We start from the raw sequence: 15,733 nt of genomic DNA, 5'->3' as shown, positions 1-15,733 counted from the left end.
TTAACATTGCAAAGTTTGACTTCTTTCCTCCCTTCCTGCGGTTCCTTAAATTAATTTTTTAATATCTTCTGCATATCCAAATTCAGTTTCTTTGCTCATTTAATTATCTACTTTAAATATATATACTCTTATAAAACTGGAGGTTATTACAACAATCCTGCCAATGTTTTTATCTGTTTGCAATTTATCTGTAAATTTTCAATAAACCATTTCCAGTCTTTTATAAAATGTTTGTTAATTTCTTATTGTTCTGGTAAGTTTCACCATTCCTGCATATCCCATCAGTTTTTGTATCCATTCTTCCTTTGCTGGGACTTCTGCTTCTTTCCACTTTGGGGCAAGTAGCATTCTTACTGCTGTAGTAGCACACACAAATAAACTTCTGTACAATTTAGGTAGTTCTATCCCAATGATTCCCAAAAGAAAAGCTTCTGGTTTTGTTTTCCCCAAAAAAGTTATTTTAAACATCCTTTTCAATTCATTGTATATCATTTCCCAGTAAGCTTTAACCTTACCACAAGACCACCATATATGGTAAAAAGAACCTTCTTTTTGATTCCTTCAATACTTTTCAATGCATTTCCTTATCACTTTCCTAACTGCAAAAAGTCCATTTATTTCTTGAGGTGGATTTGTTGTGCTGGGGCAACAGAGCACTTTAATCTGGTCTGGTCTGTAACCAAACAGCACTACAGACCCTCAGCTCAGGTCCCCAAAAGACCCCTTCCATTGTGTTTGCAAATTCAGGACTGTCCTTGCATCAGCAGCTGCTCCAGGGAGCGACAAGACTCACCCATCCAGCTCGGCCGTCTCAATGTAGGTCAGGCTGTGGGGCTCACTGCTGGAGAGCAACAGCACGTCTGCCTGGAGGGAAAGAACACCAAGAAGCAAGAGTGAGAGGGCCCCCCGGCTCTTGGGGCAGAGCGCATTGCGAGAGGCACCACCAACCTCCACCCAGTGATCCTCTCAGAGCTTCCTTCCCTCGTGAAAAAGCTTCCGGATTTTGCAACTTATTCCATAGGGCATATAGAGCCTCCTACCGTATGAACTGTGGAACTCCCTCCCATAGGAGGCCATGATGGCCCCCAAGTTAGACGGCTTTTAAAAAAGGGGTTGGAGAAATTAATGGAGGATAGAAAGTCTACTGATGGCTACTAGCTAGGGTGGCTCTGCTCTGCCTCCACATTCAGAGCAGGGCCGTCTTACCCATAGGCGCTAGGGGTGCGGGGCACCCGGGCGCCAGGCTCTCAGGGGCACCAGACCGAGAGTCTGGGGATCGAGAGTTGAGTCCAGGTAAGAGCCCACCCATCGGGTGGAGTGCCGCAGTGGGCTCTTCTGCTGCTGACGGCTCTGCGCCACAAATTCGGGGGCAACCGAACCAGCGAGATGCTGAGGTGGCTGGTCAGCTCTGCCCTCCTGCGTGCAACCGGGGGGGGGGGGAAGCAGATCTTTGCACCCCGGCGCCACATATGCTTGAGACAGCCCTGATTCAGAGGCAGCAAGGCTTCTGAATGCCAGGAAGTGAGAGTGCTCTGGTGCTTGGACCCTGATTGACATGGTTGGCCCCTGTGAGAGCAGGATGCTGGACAAGATGGGCCTCCTTTGGCCTGATCCAGCAGGCTCTTTTTATGTCCTTACAGACGGCAAATTAATGGTTCTGGTGAGCTGTAGCCACAGGCAGTTATTGTTTTCTACTCTCATTTTCCTACTCATATTGAAATAGTGCCCCTCAATGAGGCCAAACTTAGATTCACAAAATGTTTAGGGGTATGCGTATCCCCGGAGGCTGACGCCTGACGCCTGCACACCTCCCCTGCTCGACTGGAGAAAGGGCCTTCATGGGTTGCTTGCGCAATGTCCCAGGTCCAGTCTCCATCAGTTCCTGGTAAAGGAGTTCAAGTAGCAGTAAGTGATGGGAAGGACTCTGGACTCAGCTATGTTGTTGTTGTTTAGTCGTTTAGTCGTGTCCGACTCTTTGTGACCCCATGGACCATAGCACGCCAGGCACTCCTGTCTTGCACTGCCTCCCGCAGTTTGGTCAAACTCATGTTCGTAGCTTCGAGAACACTGTCCAACCATCTTGTCCTCTGTCGTCCCCTTCTCCTAGTGCCCTCAATCTTTCCCAACATCAGGGTCTTTTCCAGGGAGTCTTCTCTTCTCATGAGGTGGCCAAAGTATTGGAGCCTCAGCTTCACGATCTGTCCTTCCAGTGAGCACTCAGGGCTGATTTCCTTAAGAATGGATAGGTTTGATCTTCTAGCAGTCCATGGGACTCTCAAGAGTCTCCTCCAGCACCATAATTCAAAAGCATCAATTCTTCGGCGATCAGCCTTCTTTATGGTCCAGCTCTCACTTCCATACATCACTACTTGGAAAACCATAGCTTTAACTATACGGACCTTTGTCGGCAAGGTGATGTCTCTGCTTTTTAAGATGCTGTCTAGGTTTGTCATTGCTTTTCTCCCAAGAAGCAGGCGTCTTTTAATTTCGTGACTGCTGTCACCATCTGCAGTGATCAAGGAGCCCAAGAAAGTAAAATCTCTCACTGCCTCCATTTCTTCCCCTTCTATTTGCCAGGAGGTGATGGGACCGGTGGCCATGATCTTGGTTTTTTTGATGTTGAGCTTCAGACCATATTTTGCGCTCTCCTCTTTCACCCTCATTAAAATGTTCTTTAATTCCTCCTCACTTTCTGCCATCAAGGTTGTGTCATCTGCATATCTGAGGTTGTTGATATTTCTTCCGGCAATCTTAATTCCGGCTTGGGATTCATCTAGTCCAGCCTTTCGCATGATGAATTCTGCATATAAGTTAAATAAGCAGGGAGACAATATACAACCTTGTCGTACTCCTTTCCCAATTTTGAACCAATCAGTTGTTCCATATCCAGTTCTAACTGTAGCTTCTTGTCCCACATAGAGATTTATCAGGAGACAGATGAGGTGATCAGGCACTCCCATTTCTTTAAGAACTTGCCATAGTTTGCTGTGGTCGACACAGTCAAAGGCTTTTGCATAGTCAATGAAGCAGAAGTAGACGTTTTTCTGGAACTCTCTAGCTTTCTCCATAATCCAGCGCATGTTTGCTATTTGGTCTCTGGTTCCTCTGCCCTTTCGAAATCCAGCTTGCACTTCTGGGAGTTCTCGGTCCACATACTGCCTAAGCCTGCCTTGTAGAATTTTGAGCATAACCTTGCTAGCGTGTGAAATGAGTGCAATTGTGCGGTAGTTGGAGCATTCTTTGGCACTGCCCTTCTTTGGAATTGGGATGTAGACTGATCTTCTCCAATCCTCTGGCCATTGCTGAGTTTTCCAAACTTGCTGGCATATTGGGTGTAGCACCTTAACAGCATCATCTTTTAAAATTTTAAATAGTTCAGCTGGAATATCATCACTTCCACTGGCCTTGTTATTAGCAGTGCTTTCTAAGGCCCATTTGACTTCACTCTCCAAGATGTCTGGCTCAACTATACAGCTAAACATGCGGCAAATAAAACACTTTAAGTGTGCTTTAAGTGCAATATACAATTTGACATCTAGATGGCGATGATGAGCCTTATGGAAAATTAATGTATTCTTTAAAATGCTTTGAAGAAAAGAATTTTTAGAACTTTAAAAAATTTGTGTAGATTCCACCTCTCTCTCTCTCTCTCTCTCTCTCTCTCTCTCTCTCTCTCTCCCTCTCCCTCTCCCTCTCCCTCTCCCTCTCCCTCTGTGCCTGTGGCAATCATGGAGAGCTGTTGCAGGGGTCTGAGGCACCCAACTTGGGAGGACAGAGTCCTTGAGCCAGACACAGCTCTGGAACCGGATCTCCAAAGGAGTTCAAAGGCGCCTTTGTGGCACCAGGAGTGAAGGGGGGGGGGAGTACTCACAGTCACAAAGTTGTTGTTCTCCAACTTGATTATGTCCCCAACTTCAACATTCAGCCACAGATCATCCTTCAGGCTGGAAGAAAACCGCACTTAATCAGCACCCAGCAGCAGCCCAAGGGTGTGGGTGTGTGCAGTTGTTGTTGTTTTACAATATTATGATTATTTCATAAAATTTCCATACCACTTGATTGTAAAACAAACAAACAAACAAAACCCTCAAAGTGGTTTACAAAGAGAATGAAACAATAAAATTATCAGTAAAAGCACTAAAACATCAGGGAAAAATGTCGTCTGTTTTATCCTGCCTCTTATATTAGCAAATTCTGAAAAGGCTATTTAGCATTTGATGGACTCTGATGCTCTTAATTCTCCGCGGTGCCTCAGTTTAAATTTCAAGGGAAGGTGGGATATCAGAGAAAATGTGTCGCATAAGCCGATTACGAATAAATCTGTTGGAAAGATAGACGGAAGGTGAAGACGAGAGTAATGAGAAAAGAGCCCCCACAATGAGCCCTTCAGCCATGGGGCGGGCCTGGCTTTGCAGTGGGGTTGACAGACACACCCGCAAGCGAATCAAGCCGCTTTGCCCCCTTCCCTGGTGGCTTAAGGGGGGGCTGCATGCTCTGCACCCCCATCCTCTGCCTTTGCTTCCTCTGCCTGGGGAAAGAGAATGAAGCAGCCCCCCCCCCCACCGTCACAGAGGCCGCCTAGACCTTCAGAGCAAAGCCCCCAGGATCCCTAAGCGGCCATGGCTGCTGCAGACCCCAGGGCACGATTGTGATGCTGCAAGCAAAGGCAAGGAAAGTCTGGCTCCATCCAGAAGGGAGCTGGGCTCATCTGGCTTCCAGAAAGGAGCCTTTCTCAAAGGGTTTCTTGGATCTGAGGTCCCAGCTCAGGGATTTTTTTTTGGGGGGGGGGAGAGGAGAAGGAGCAAGGGGGCATGGCTACCTTCCAAACACACTTTCCGTTGCACTTGAACCCAAGTCCCTTGCCTAATCCACAGTTCCACTTGTCCTAGAAAGATTGTGTCTGAGCGGTTTCCCCCTTGCCCTGCTCCTTTTCCAGGGAAAATGAAATAAACTCAGGGTAGAGCCACCGGTTTCCTTGTGTTTATTTCAACTCACAGTGAAAACAGTCAGTCATCCTGTAAGAATTGGTGCTGCCCTGCCCAGACCCCCAGGCTATATATACTTTTTTGACACCATCAGTCACACGGGATAGGCTGATTCAAACTCCCCTCCTGGATTGGACAGCTCCTATGGGCCAATCAAGTTACTGCATTCTACAATCCTACCTGCCTATTCATAGGACTGAAACTGCCTTGGTCACACTGGTTGTTGATCTCCAGCGGGCTAAGGACAAAGGTGAGAGCTATTTCCTAGTTCTGCTGGATCTCTCAGCGGCTTTTGACACCATCGACCATAACATCCTTCTGGACCGTCTAGAGGGGTTGGGAGCTGGGGGCAATCTCATACAGTGGTCCCGCTCCTTCCTCCTGGGCCGTGTTCAGAAAGTGGTGGTGGGGGATGAGTGTTCAGACCCCTAGGCTCTCACTTGTGGGGTGCTTCAGGGTTCTGTCCTCTCCCCCATGCTTTTTAACATCTACATGCAGCCGCTGGGAGAGATCATCAGTATCTGAACACCGCTGGGTGTTCATCAGTATGCGGATGATACCCAGCTCTACCTCTCTTTCAAATCAGAACCAGTGAAGGCGGTGAAGGTCCTGTGTGAGTGTCTGGAGGCGGTTGGAGGATGGATGGCGGCTAACAGATTGAGGTTGAATCATGACAAGACAGAAGTACTGTTTGTGGGGGACAGGAGGCGGGCAGGTGTGGAGGATTCCCTGGTTCTGAATGGGGTAACTGTGCGTCTGAAGGACCAGGTGCGCAGCCTGGGAGTCATTTTGGACTCACAGCTGTCCATTGAGGAGCAGGTCAATTCTGTGTCCAGGGCAGCTGTCTACCAGCTCCATCTGGTACGCAGGTTGAGACCCTACCTGCCTGCAGACTGTCTCTCCAGAGTGGTGCATGCTCTAGTTATCTCCCGCTTGGACTACTGCAATGTGCTCTACGTGGGGCTACCTTTGAAGGTGACCCGGAAACTACGACTAATCCAGAATGCGGCAGCTAGACTGGTGACTGGGAGCGGCCGCTAAGACCACATAACACCAGTCTTGATAGATCTACATTTGCTCCCAGTTCGTTTCCAAGCACAATTCAAAGTGTTGGTGCTGACCTTGAAAGCCCTCAATGGCCTCGGTCCAGTATACCTGAAGGAGCGTCTCCACCCCCATCGTTCTGCTTGGACACTGAGGTCCAACTCCGAGGGCCTTCTGGTGGTTCCCTCGTTTCAGGAAACTAGGCAGAGGGCCTTCTCGGTAGTGGGGCCCGCCCTGTGGAACGCCTTCCCATCAGATGTCAAAGAGAAAAACAACTACCAGACTTTTAGAAGACATCTGAAGGCAGCCCTGTTTAGGGAAGCTTTTTAATGTTTAATAGATTATTTTATTTCATTTTTCTGTTGGAAGCCACTCAGAGTGTCTGGGGAAACCCAGCCAGATGGGCGGGGTATAAATAATAAATTGTTGTTGTTGTTGTTCTGGGATCCAAGCTCAAGACATAACAGAAAATCTGTTCGTTAGTGGTAAATCAGAGCAAACGGAAAAAAACTGAATTGCCATTTGTTCCAATAGAGCGCTAAAGAGCAGTTTTCCTGGGGGGGGAATGGACCATGGATGAACTGTACGTTGTCCTGCAAAGATGAAGGCAGCCTTAGGAGGCCGTCACAAGGGGAGAGAGCCCTACTCACCTGCCATTCATCAGCACCTTGACAGGACGGTTGTTGACTTGCTTGTCGTTTGCATGTCGATTCTGGAAAGAAAACATGGAAGGCAAAGATGGAACCTGAACTCAAAACAGGGAGTCAGAAGTTAGCCTCTCTCCCTCTGGGAGCTTATTCTAGACTTCAGTGTTGCCTCCTTATGTTTTATTATGTTTTTGTATACTATGCTGGAGTTGCTGGAGGAACCCAGTCAGATGCGCAGGGTACAAATAATTACAGTGGTACCTTGGTACTCAAACGCCTTGGTTCCCAAACGCCAAAAACCCGAAAGTAAGGCCTTCCTGAGCACAGCACCTGGGCTCTGCTTTCTCATTTAAACCATGTCTATCTGATCTTGTAAGCAGACTGATTTGCGAGGCAGCCAGCGATGGGACGTCACAACAAGCAATTAAAGAAGGGAGGTTAAAACAGAGACAGCAGCTAAAAGAGAGCAGGGGCGGCGGCCAAGGAAGTAGCAACCCAGTGTTTAGTCTCACTAGCTTATTGCCACAGAGAATCATAGAACTGTAGAGTTGGAAGGGACACACAAGGGTCTTCTAGTCCAACCTCCTGCAATGCAGGAATCACAGCTGACAGGTGACCATCCAACCATCTGCTTAGAAACCTCCAGTGAGGGGTAGTCACGTGGTTGCAGGTCTGGGGTGGTCTGGACCCCCCCCCCTTGGGACCAACCCCCCCTGCAAGCCCCTCATGGCCTCCAGGTGGTCTGGCCTGGGTCTCCTGGATCCTTGCAGCTTTTTGCCTTTCCATTTCAGAGACACCGGGTGTCGGGATTTCCCAAGGGATTTGTTCCCCCTTCCTCTTGCATGGCGTGGAGACGTGGACCATCAGTCACACGGGGAGTCATGTCACTTTGCAGGACAGACCGTGGGCTCTCCCCGCAGAGAGCACGCTTGCCAAACAGCCCCTCCCGGTTCCACATCACGTTGACTGCTGAACGGCCACCGGGCGCAAGGAGGAAGCTGGGTGCTTGCTCCCAAGGGGGTTGGCCACAGGGCAAGCTCTTCATGGGAGGCTCAAAAATCTTACCACGTCATCGATGGCGTCCTTTGCTGCCGACACGGCCAGCACCAAGATGAGGGGGACCACCGTGGTGAACCAGGAGAGGGAAGAAATCTCAGGGATGAGCTGCAGGGGGGAAGAAGAGGCAGAGCCTGTCAGCTTGCATCTCTTAGTGCAGAAAGAATTGATCTGGTATGTAGAGATCTTTCCTATTCTACTTAATTCTCTGCGTAAAAGAAACAAGCAGAAGGTTCATGGTGTTTGGGTTATTCCTTCTGGGAAGCGGAGTACAACTGGTTTAAATTCCTTTCTTTTCTGTCAAGGTCATGTTGACTATAAAAATAAGACCGGAAGGGGCAAGGCAAGGGTTTCACTTCCTCTTTCTGTCTCTTTTCCTGGGTTCTGTATATAGTGTTAAGGTTTAGACTTATTATAAGTTATTGTAAGTTTAAGTGAAGTCTGCTGCAACTGGACTTCTTATGGACAATGCCAATCCTGAATGGATGGGATTTGACCATTCTGCTCATTTGCCTTCAGTAGCAGGAAAGCTCTGCTGCATGCAATACAATTGCCTCTGGTCTACTTTTTGGGAATCCTGCAACGTGTTTAAGTTTTTCCTCTGCTCACTATATATTGGAATCTGCTCTGGATTGAGTAGAATTCCATGACAGAGTCGTCCTAGAATTGCGGGGCTGGAAGGAAGCTCCGAGGGCCATCGAATCCAACCCCCAGCCATGCAGGAATCAAAGATCAAGATTCCCTGACAGATGGCCATCCAGCCTCTGCCCCAAAAATCTCCAAGGAGGGAGTGTCTGCCCCCTTGGGAGGGGCTCTATAAAGTGTTCATTAAAAGGGTCGCCAGCTGGCTTTACCCCGCTCCCCTGCCAGCGGCTCAGCACACTGCCTGTCAGTGAGGGAAGAGACAGGAGGAGGAGCTGGGGAACTCCTACCTGCAGGATGAGGAGGAAGAGGAAGTAAGCGTTGGCCACACGCTGGAACTGCTCAAACAGGTTGAGAGGCAGGAAGGTGAAGACATTGTACTTGGAGGTTTGGATGGAGTTTCTCTGTAGGAAGAAAAGGCAGGGATTGAGGCCAGGAGAGAAAGGGGCCCCCGCTCCACTCCCCACCCCTTGGCAGCAGACAAGGAGGGCGGCACGCCAGCAACCCACCACCCTCCTAAGGCAGCCCCCTGGTCCCAGGCTCACCCACCCACCTCAACCTTCTTGTCCAGAGCCTGATCTACAAGGGTGCTGCAAAGAGGTCCCCAAACTCCACCCCCATTCCATCAACCCATCCCCTGTGCCCCACCATGACCTATCAAAAACATTATTCAGAACAGCAGCTTCCACGACTCACTCAGAAAGATAATAAAGCAATAAAATTCAAAAGAGTAGTGATCCATTGCACATTCATTCAAAATCCCAATAAAACCATTTGGTTTAATTATTCCAACGAAAGTATCAAACTTGATCCAGTGCTACCAGCTTTGCAAAGTCTACTCGTCATTTACACCTCCGTCGCCCTCCCTGCCTCCCCTGACTCTTTGCGCCCCCCAGGTAATCCTCCAACCCCTGGGGTGGTACCACGCACTTTGGGAGCCACTGGCAGTGGGGGTGGGAGAAGGTGACAACATGGGGGGGGGAAGCAGGAGGAACCGAGGAGAATTCTGCTAGACACCACAAAGGGTGGGGGGAATGGGGGGCAGGGTCTCCATTTCATCCCCACAGCAATGGAGAAAGTGAGTCAGCAGAAGCCCCTCACTGTCCCTGGCCTTTGCCCCCACCCCAAGAGTTTCCTTGCTGCCTCAGGAGAAACAGAGTCTTCCTCAGCTAACGTGACATACAAAGAGCTTTGGGGAATCAGCTTCCCCACCCCCCCACCCCCGGCAGTAGATAAGCAGAACAAAGTGAAAGGAGTCTCTTACCAGTTAGAAATTGTAATAATCATAGAGAGAGAACAAAGAATTCATTTCTAGGAATGAAGGTGCTTCCCCCCCAATCACCCACATCACTTCCGTGTCTTGCAACCTGATCTCGCAACCACTGTCCTTTCTGTTCTGCCACCTTATCTGTTCTGCTTGACCTTGGGCTGAGTGGATGAACTCCAGCGAAAGGGAGTCTGTTAACTCCCCCCCCAGTGTTTTGTCTCCTAGTTGCTCCCCACCCAGTATTTCCCAGCTTCTGCCTTCTGAGCTATGTCCCTCTGCAAACCACTGTTCCAAATCTACACTGTCATCCTGCTCCTGGGAAGATTCAGGATCCTGATCAGGAGCAGGGGGAGAGGGAGGCTCCCACCATTCCTCCTTAGTGCAGCCCACCTCAGCACATCCGTCCCTGACACCTGGTGGCTCAGAAGAGGGTGCGAGGAATCAGGGGCTCCCCAGACAGAGGCAGACAGAATGGGGGCCTCGCTTTCAGATCCAACAACCTCGTTTCCTTCTTGGCCCCATGAAAGTGCAAAAAAAGAACCCCTCATCACTTTACAGGGAGCTGCTTTTTTGGAAGCTCAACCTTCCCTCAGAGGAACTTCTGCAGTTCCATTTAGGGGCCTCCTGGGGGGGCAGTTAAATGTTGCATCTCTGCTCTCCGCACGGAAGCGCCTCTTAATCTCCTGATCCGGGAAGGTGCACCGAACCCTCACAGAGCCTCAGGATTGGGCCAGTGGGACGCAGCACCAACCAGGGACAGCTCAGGATGCAGCAGAGCGAGGGCCTGACGTGGCTAGTCAGGGCCATGAGCTCCACGGTCATATAGATGCATAGAATTGTAGAGTTGGAAGGGACCCCCAGGGGCCATCTAGTCCCACCTCCAGCAGTGCAGGAATCGCAGCTAAAGCATCCCTGACAAACTGCCACCCATCCTCTGCTTTAAAACTTCCAGTGAGGTCAACTTCTGAGGGAGGTCAAATGGCTCTTCCTATCAGGAAGTTCTTGCTAATGTTAAGTCAGAATCTCCTTTCTTGAGCTTTGAATTGGTTTGGGCCCTCCCCTCTGGAGCAGGTAACAAGCTTGCTCCATCTCCTGTGTGACAGCCCCTGAGATATCTCTCATATCACCTCTCGGTCTCCTCTTTTCCAGGCTAAATATCTAGGCTAAATATTCCTCAACCGCTCCTCATAAGGCTGGGCTTCCAAACTCTTGATCATCTTGATCGCCGTCCTCCGCACCCCTTCCAACTTGTCAATACCCTTCTTTTTGAACTTAAATCCTGTGGCATCCAGGACTGGAAGGCAAAGGAGGAGGAGGACCCCCAACCCCAAGCTTGTTAGCTGAACTGAGCCAAACCCAGCAGCTCTGGAAGAAGGCTCAGCTCACACATGCCCAATTCTGCAAAGTTTCTGAACGTCCTCCCGGATACATAAATAGGATGCAGGATTAATTGCTTGCAAAAAATGCAGAGAGACGCATTTCTAGAGTGCCTCTAGACACAGAAATGCTCGCCCAAACTCTTTCACATGCAGGGCGATGCTGAACTGGGGGCTTAGTTGGTGCCATCAAGTTCTGGGCTTCTCCCTTGGCTGCTCAGGCTGCAAGAGAGCTTCCTAAATTTGGGGAGATGCCCCAGAGAGCAGCTGCACCGGCTCAGCACCCCCTGCTCTTGCCGCCTTTGGTGATATAGTCATTAGGAGACGGTGGAGATTGCAGCGGAGAGCATTGCCTCCACCTCCTTCGGAAGAGTTTTGGGTCCTCCCGCTGTGTTTAACAGGCTGTGTCTGACTGTGGCAGAGAGAAGATGAGTGGGTGATTAGCACTTGACACATGCTCATCATTAAGCACTTTCCGTGCTGCGCCTGCCAGAATCCTCCCCCACATGATTGCTACCATTGCGTGAAGTTGCAACAGAAACATTCCCTTCCCAAGGAGACCCCCCTCTGCCCTGTGTAAGCACTCTGCTGGAGAATCATAGCACCATAGAATTGTAGAGAGTTGGGAAGGACCCCCGGGGGTCATCTAGTCCAACCCCCTGCAATGCAGGAGACTCAGCTGAAGCATCCCTGACAGGTGGCCATCCAACCTCTGCTTAAAAACCTCCAAGGAAGGAGAGTCCGTAACCTCACGAGGGACTCTGTGCCACTGTTAAACAGCTCTTGACATCAGAAAGTTATTCCTGATGTTTATTCAGAGTCTCCTTTCTTGTAACTTGAAGCCATGGGTTTGAGTCCTACCCTCCAGAGAAGCAGAAAGCAAGCTTGCTCCCTCTTCCATGTGACAGCCCTTGAGATATTGAAACATATCAGATATCAGTCTTCTCTTCTCCAGGCCAAGCATTCCCAGCTCCTCCAACCATCTCTCAAAAAGCTTGGTTTCCAGACTGCCCTCCCTGACCTTTACTGGGAGGTCAGTGAGAGCGACACGGAAAGGCATCTCATTCACCTCTGGGTGAACTGGCAGGCAGAGGCTGCAGCCCTGCTTCCCTGCCATGTCAGCTGTGATATGCCAGCTCGCAACTGGCTTGGGCATCCTGCTGGGGGCTCAAGACAAGCAGCCGCACCTGGCCTGGACTTGCAGGAACTTCCTCCTCCCAGGGGGTCTCCATTTCACAAAACCACATCCTGGGGGTCCCAAGAGGGCTGCATCTGTGAGCCTTGGTAGGAGGCCCTTCATCATGTCATAGAATCACAGAAGTGCAGTTGGAAGGAACACCAAGGGTCATCTAGTCCAACCCCCTGCAATGCAGAAATCACAGCAAGAGAATCTCCAATAGGCGCTCATCCAAGCTCTGTTTAGAATCTCCTTTCTGGTCATTTGAATCCCCCATCCAGGGGTGGGTGACTGGATTCTTCCCATGCTGCCAAAGTCCACGGCTGCATAAGGCAGGACTCATAAGAGCAGCCAAGGGGCCCATGGGCCTAGATCTATGCCTGGGAACTGCTTAGGATAGATAGATCGGGCTGCGGGTTCTGGTCATAACAGCTTTAGTGGAGCTTCCATGTTCAGAGGCAGTCTAGCTCTGGAAACCTGTGGCTGGGGAGAATCAGCACGGGAGGGTTATGGCCCTGCTCCCCATTGGGGCAGGAAAGATGCTGATTGTGCTGGTCCCTAGGGTTACCCAAGAGGCATAGTCAAAGTCCGGTCCAAAGGTTCAAGGTTGAGACAGTCCAAAGTAGCCGAAGCTGGGAGCAGGGCAGGGTGTCAGGTGAGGTCAGGAACAGGTACGTAGGTCAGGAACTAAGGCAGATCAGAAGCACGGGCAGGAAAGCAAGGCAGGTCGAAGGCAGGAACTAGCAACCAACAATCTTGCTCCTGAAACCTGGGGCGGGGTTTGGCCGCGTTTATCTAGAACAGGGTAACGGATGGCCTCGATCCCCTGGCAACTCACTTCCTCGCCTTGCCTGGAGGCGAGCACTCCTCCCGCGAGTACTCAGGTCCCTGCTTCTATCAGCCCTGAGTCTCTGCAGCTCAGAAGACGCCGGTGGGTTACCGGACCCAGGAGCCACCTCAGCCCCAGCCAGCAGTGGGCCAGATGTCAGTGAAGACCCAGCCGGTGGCAACGGGGTATCCTCTGCATCTGGAACCAGGGCAGGATCAGGCCCCAGACTCAGCTCAGCTGATGCTTGCTGCAGAGGACGTTGAGCGGACTGCGGCTCCTCAGGACCAGGCCCCAAACTTGGTTCAGCCGATGACCCAGGCAGAGGGTCCAGTACAGGCTGTGATTGCTCCGGCCAGAGTCCCAGGCCATCACACTGAGTCACCTGCACGAGTCTCCTGCTATCCTGAGCTCTTCTGCCTTCCTTGGCCCAGCTGCCTGCTTGCCAACCTTGACGCTTGCATGATAGCGCAGCTGGTTAGAGCCTGGCGCTACTGATAACACCAAGGCGGCAGGTTCAACCCCCCCCCATGGGGCAGCTGCATGTTCCTGCCTTGCAGGGGTTGGACTGGATGACCCTCAGAGTCTCTTCCATCTCTACCATTCTAGGATTCTATGACCTGGTCCTTCTCCAGGAAGCGCTCAGTGGCCAAGCCAGGATCCCCAGCCCCTGAGCATCCAGTCAAGGCAGGGCCAGCCAATCTGAGCTGCGGCTGCTGTGCCCATCAGTGCTTTCTCTGCCCCCAGGAGAGGCGCCCGGTTCTCTTTCCTCCACCCTGGGCAGCTGCGCTGGTTGACAGCCAAGGCCGGGCTGCCGGCCAGCCCGTTTCCTCCTCCAAGTCATTTGCTCTCCTCCTCCTCAGCCTGGCCACCTCCAGACACGCAAGCTGTCCAGACAGGCAGCCCCCACCCATTGTTCTGCTCCTAGCCCCCCTTAACCTCAGAGGAGCTTCTGGGAAGTTGCCTGCAGAAAAGGGGAAAGGGAAGCAGGAGATGCAAGGCCCTGGACTCTCTCTCTGCCCCAGGGTCCACCACCTTGACCAACTGGCTCTAGTGGGAGGAAAATCACAGAATCCTAGAATTGTGGAGTTGGAAGGGATGCCCAAACGCCCTCTAGTCCAACCCCCTGTAATGTAGGAGCCGCAGCTTAAGAACCCCTGACAGACGGCCGGCCAAGCTCTGCTTTAAAAGACTGTGGAAGCCACTTGTTCAGAGATACGCCCATCTTCAGCAGATAGGGCGCCCTTCCAGAAAGCAGCTTTTGCTTCCAAAATAAGTCACATTTGTAGATGCCCCAAAGCGGCCCCTTCTTTTCTCCAAGAGAGCCTCTCTCCCTCCAACTTCCTTCTCTGCCACACTCACTGCTCTAATTGTTCTGTATTTGGTTTCTCCCTTTCCTTTTGGAATACTAAAAGCTGCCTTGTTCCAGGTCAGAGTTCTGACCCATCATATGCCAGGGTCGGGCCTAGCAGGATGCAACCCACAATTGGTAAAGGGCAAAAACGGCAAGCACGGATATGCAGAAACAGAGAGAGAGAGAGAGAGAGAGAAGGGGGGGGTAGGGACCAGGTTTCCCTCCTCCTCCACCCAGCTAAGGAGATCTGTGAGCAAAGTTGGCCTTCTTCATCAGCCCTCGGGGATGGTGGCCTCGGGCGCCACTGGGCAGAAAGGTGGAACATAAATCTAAATAAGGTGGTCCAAAGTGCAGGCAGGAAGCTGGACTGAACCCATTTCCCTGGGACGCCCGTCCGGAACATGGATGCGCCTACAAATGGCACCTGGGATGCAAATCCCAAACTGATCCCAGCTCCTGATCCCTCGAGGGACTCAGGTGTGGGTCTCCTGATCTGGATCAGGGTTCCTGGCCCCAGAGACAGCCAGCCCCATGCCTGGACACGGTCAGCCTTGGACAGAGGAGTGACCACAGAGCCGGCTCAGTAGATGGCCGCCCCCTAAGCTGCCCATAAAAGGACTGGGCAAATTCACGGAGAGAAAGGCTCTCGGTGCCAGAGGCATTCTTCCCCCGAATGCCAGCTACTGGGAGCTGCTGGTGGGCAGAGAGCTCTTGTGCTCATGCCCTGCTTGTGGGCTTCTCACAGGCAATGTGGTTGGCAGCAGTGAAAACGGGATGCTGGGGCGAGATGGCTCTTGTGTGGCCTGATTCAGAAGGGCTCTTCTGAGGGTCTTGCGTTCTGTTCCCTCCTCCTCCTCCTCCTCCTCCTCCTCCTCCTCCTCCTCCTCCTCCTCCTCCTCCTCCTCCTCCTCCTCCTCCTTCTTCCAGGCCTGCAATGCGATCACACCTTCTTCCTTTCTTCCTGCCAGGCCTTTGCCCCCCTGGGCTGCTCACCAGCGTGGGGGCTCCTGTTCTCACTCAAGCCTTCCTGCACAAGGGAGCAGCTTCAGGTGTCAGTTAGCAGCAAGGAGTGGGAATCCACAGCGCTATTTTGGGAAGGGAGAGGAGGCTTGGCGGATCTCAGGGCAACTGACAACGTGAGATTCAGAAAAGGTGGCATGTCTTTGTGTGTGTCCTCAGCGAAGGCTGTCAGGCTTCTTGGCTTCCTCCCTCACGCCTCCTTCCTCCTCGCTCCTGCAGAGCCTTCTGCTCAGCTAATGCAGGAACAAAAAGGGACAGTCCTGTGACAGGTTCACATGGGAAACGGAGGTTTCCCTGGCCCTGAGGCTCTGCGGCAGGAAAATGCCTCACAAGGCGGAA

The 15,733-nt window shown here is 51.4% G+C and overlaps 1 protein-coding gene across 11 annotated transcripts in view; it reads right to left on the bottom strand.

Annotated features, from left to right (window-relative positions):
- The window catches only part of LOC118077095 (phospholipid-transporting ATPase ID), a 76,032-nt gene that overhangs the window by 37,248 nt on the left and 23,051 nt on the right, over window positions 1-15,733 (bottom strand). For all 11 annotated transcript variants that reach the window (XM_035100440.2, XM_035100444.2, XM_035100445.2 and 8 more), the window contains 5 exons: window positions 8,665-8,778; window positions 7,742-7,840; window positions 6,680-6,741; window positions 3,872-3,944; window positions 794-864 (listed from right to left, as the gene is read on the bottom strand). In XM_035100440.2, the coding sequence (XP_034956331.1) occupies window positions 794-864; window positions 3,872-3,944; window positions 6,680-6,741; window positions 7,742-7,840; window positions 8,665-8,778 (419 nt within the window). The remainder of the gene's footprint in view (window positions 1-793; window positions 865-3,871; window positions 3,945-6,679; window positions 6,742-7,741; window positions 7,841-8,664; window positions 8,779-15,733) is intronic.

The sequence above is a fragment of the Zootoca vivipara genome, chromosome 11 (assembly GCF_963506605.1).
Source record: "Zootoca vivipara chromosome 11, rZooViv1.1, whole genome shotgun sequence".
Lineage (NCBI taxonomy): Eukaryota > Metazoa > Chordata > Lepidosauria > Squamata > Lacertidae > Zootoca > Zootoca vivipara.
This window is presented reverse-complemented; position numbering and strand designations above follow the sequence as displayed.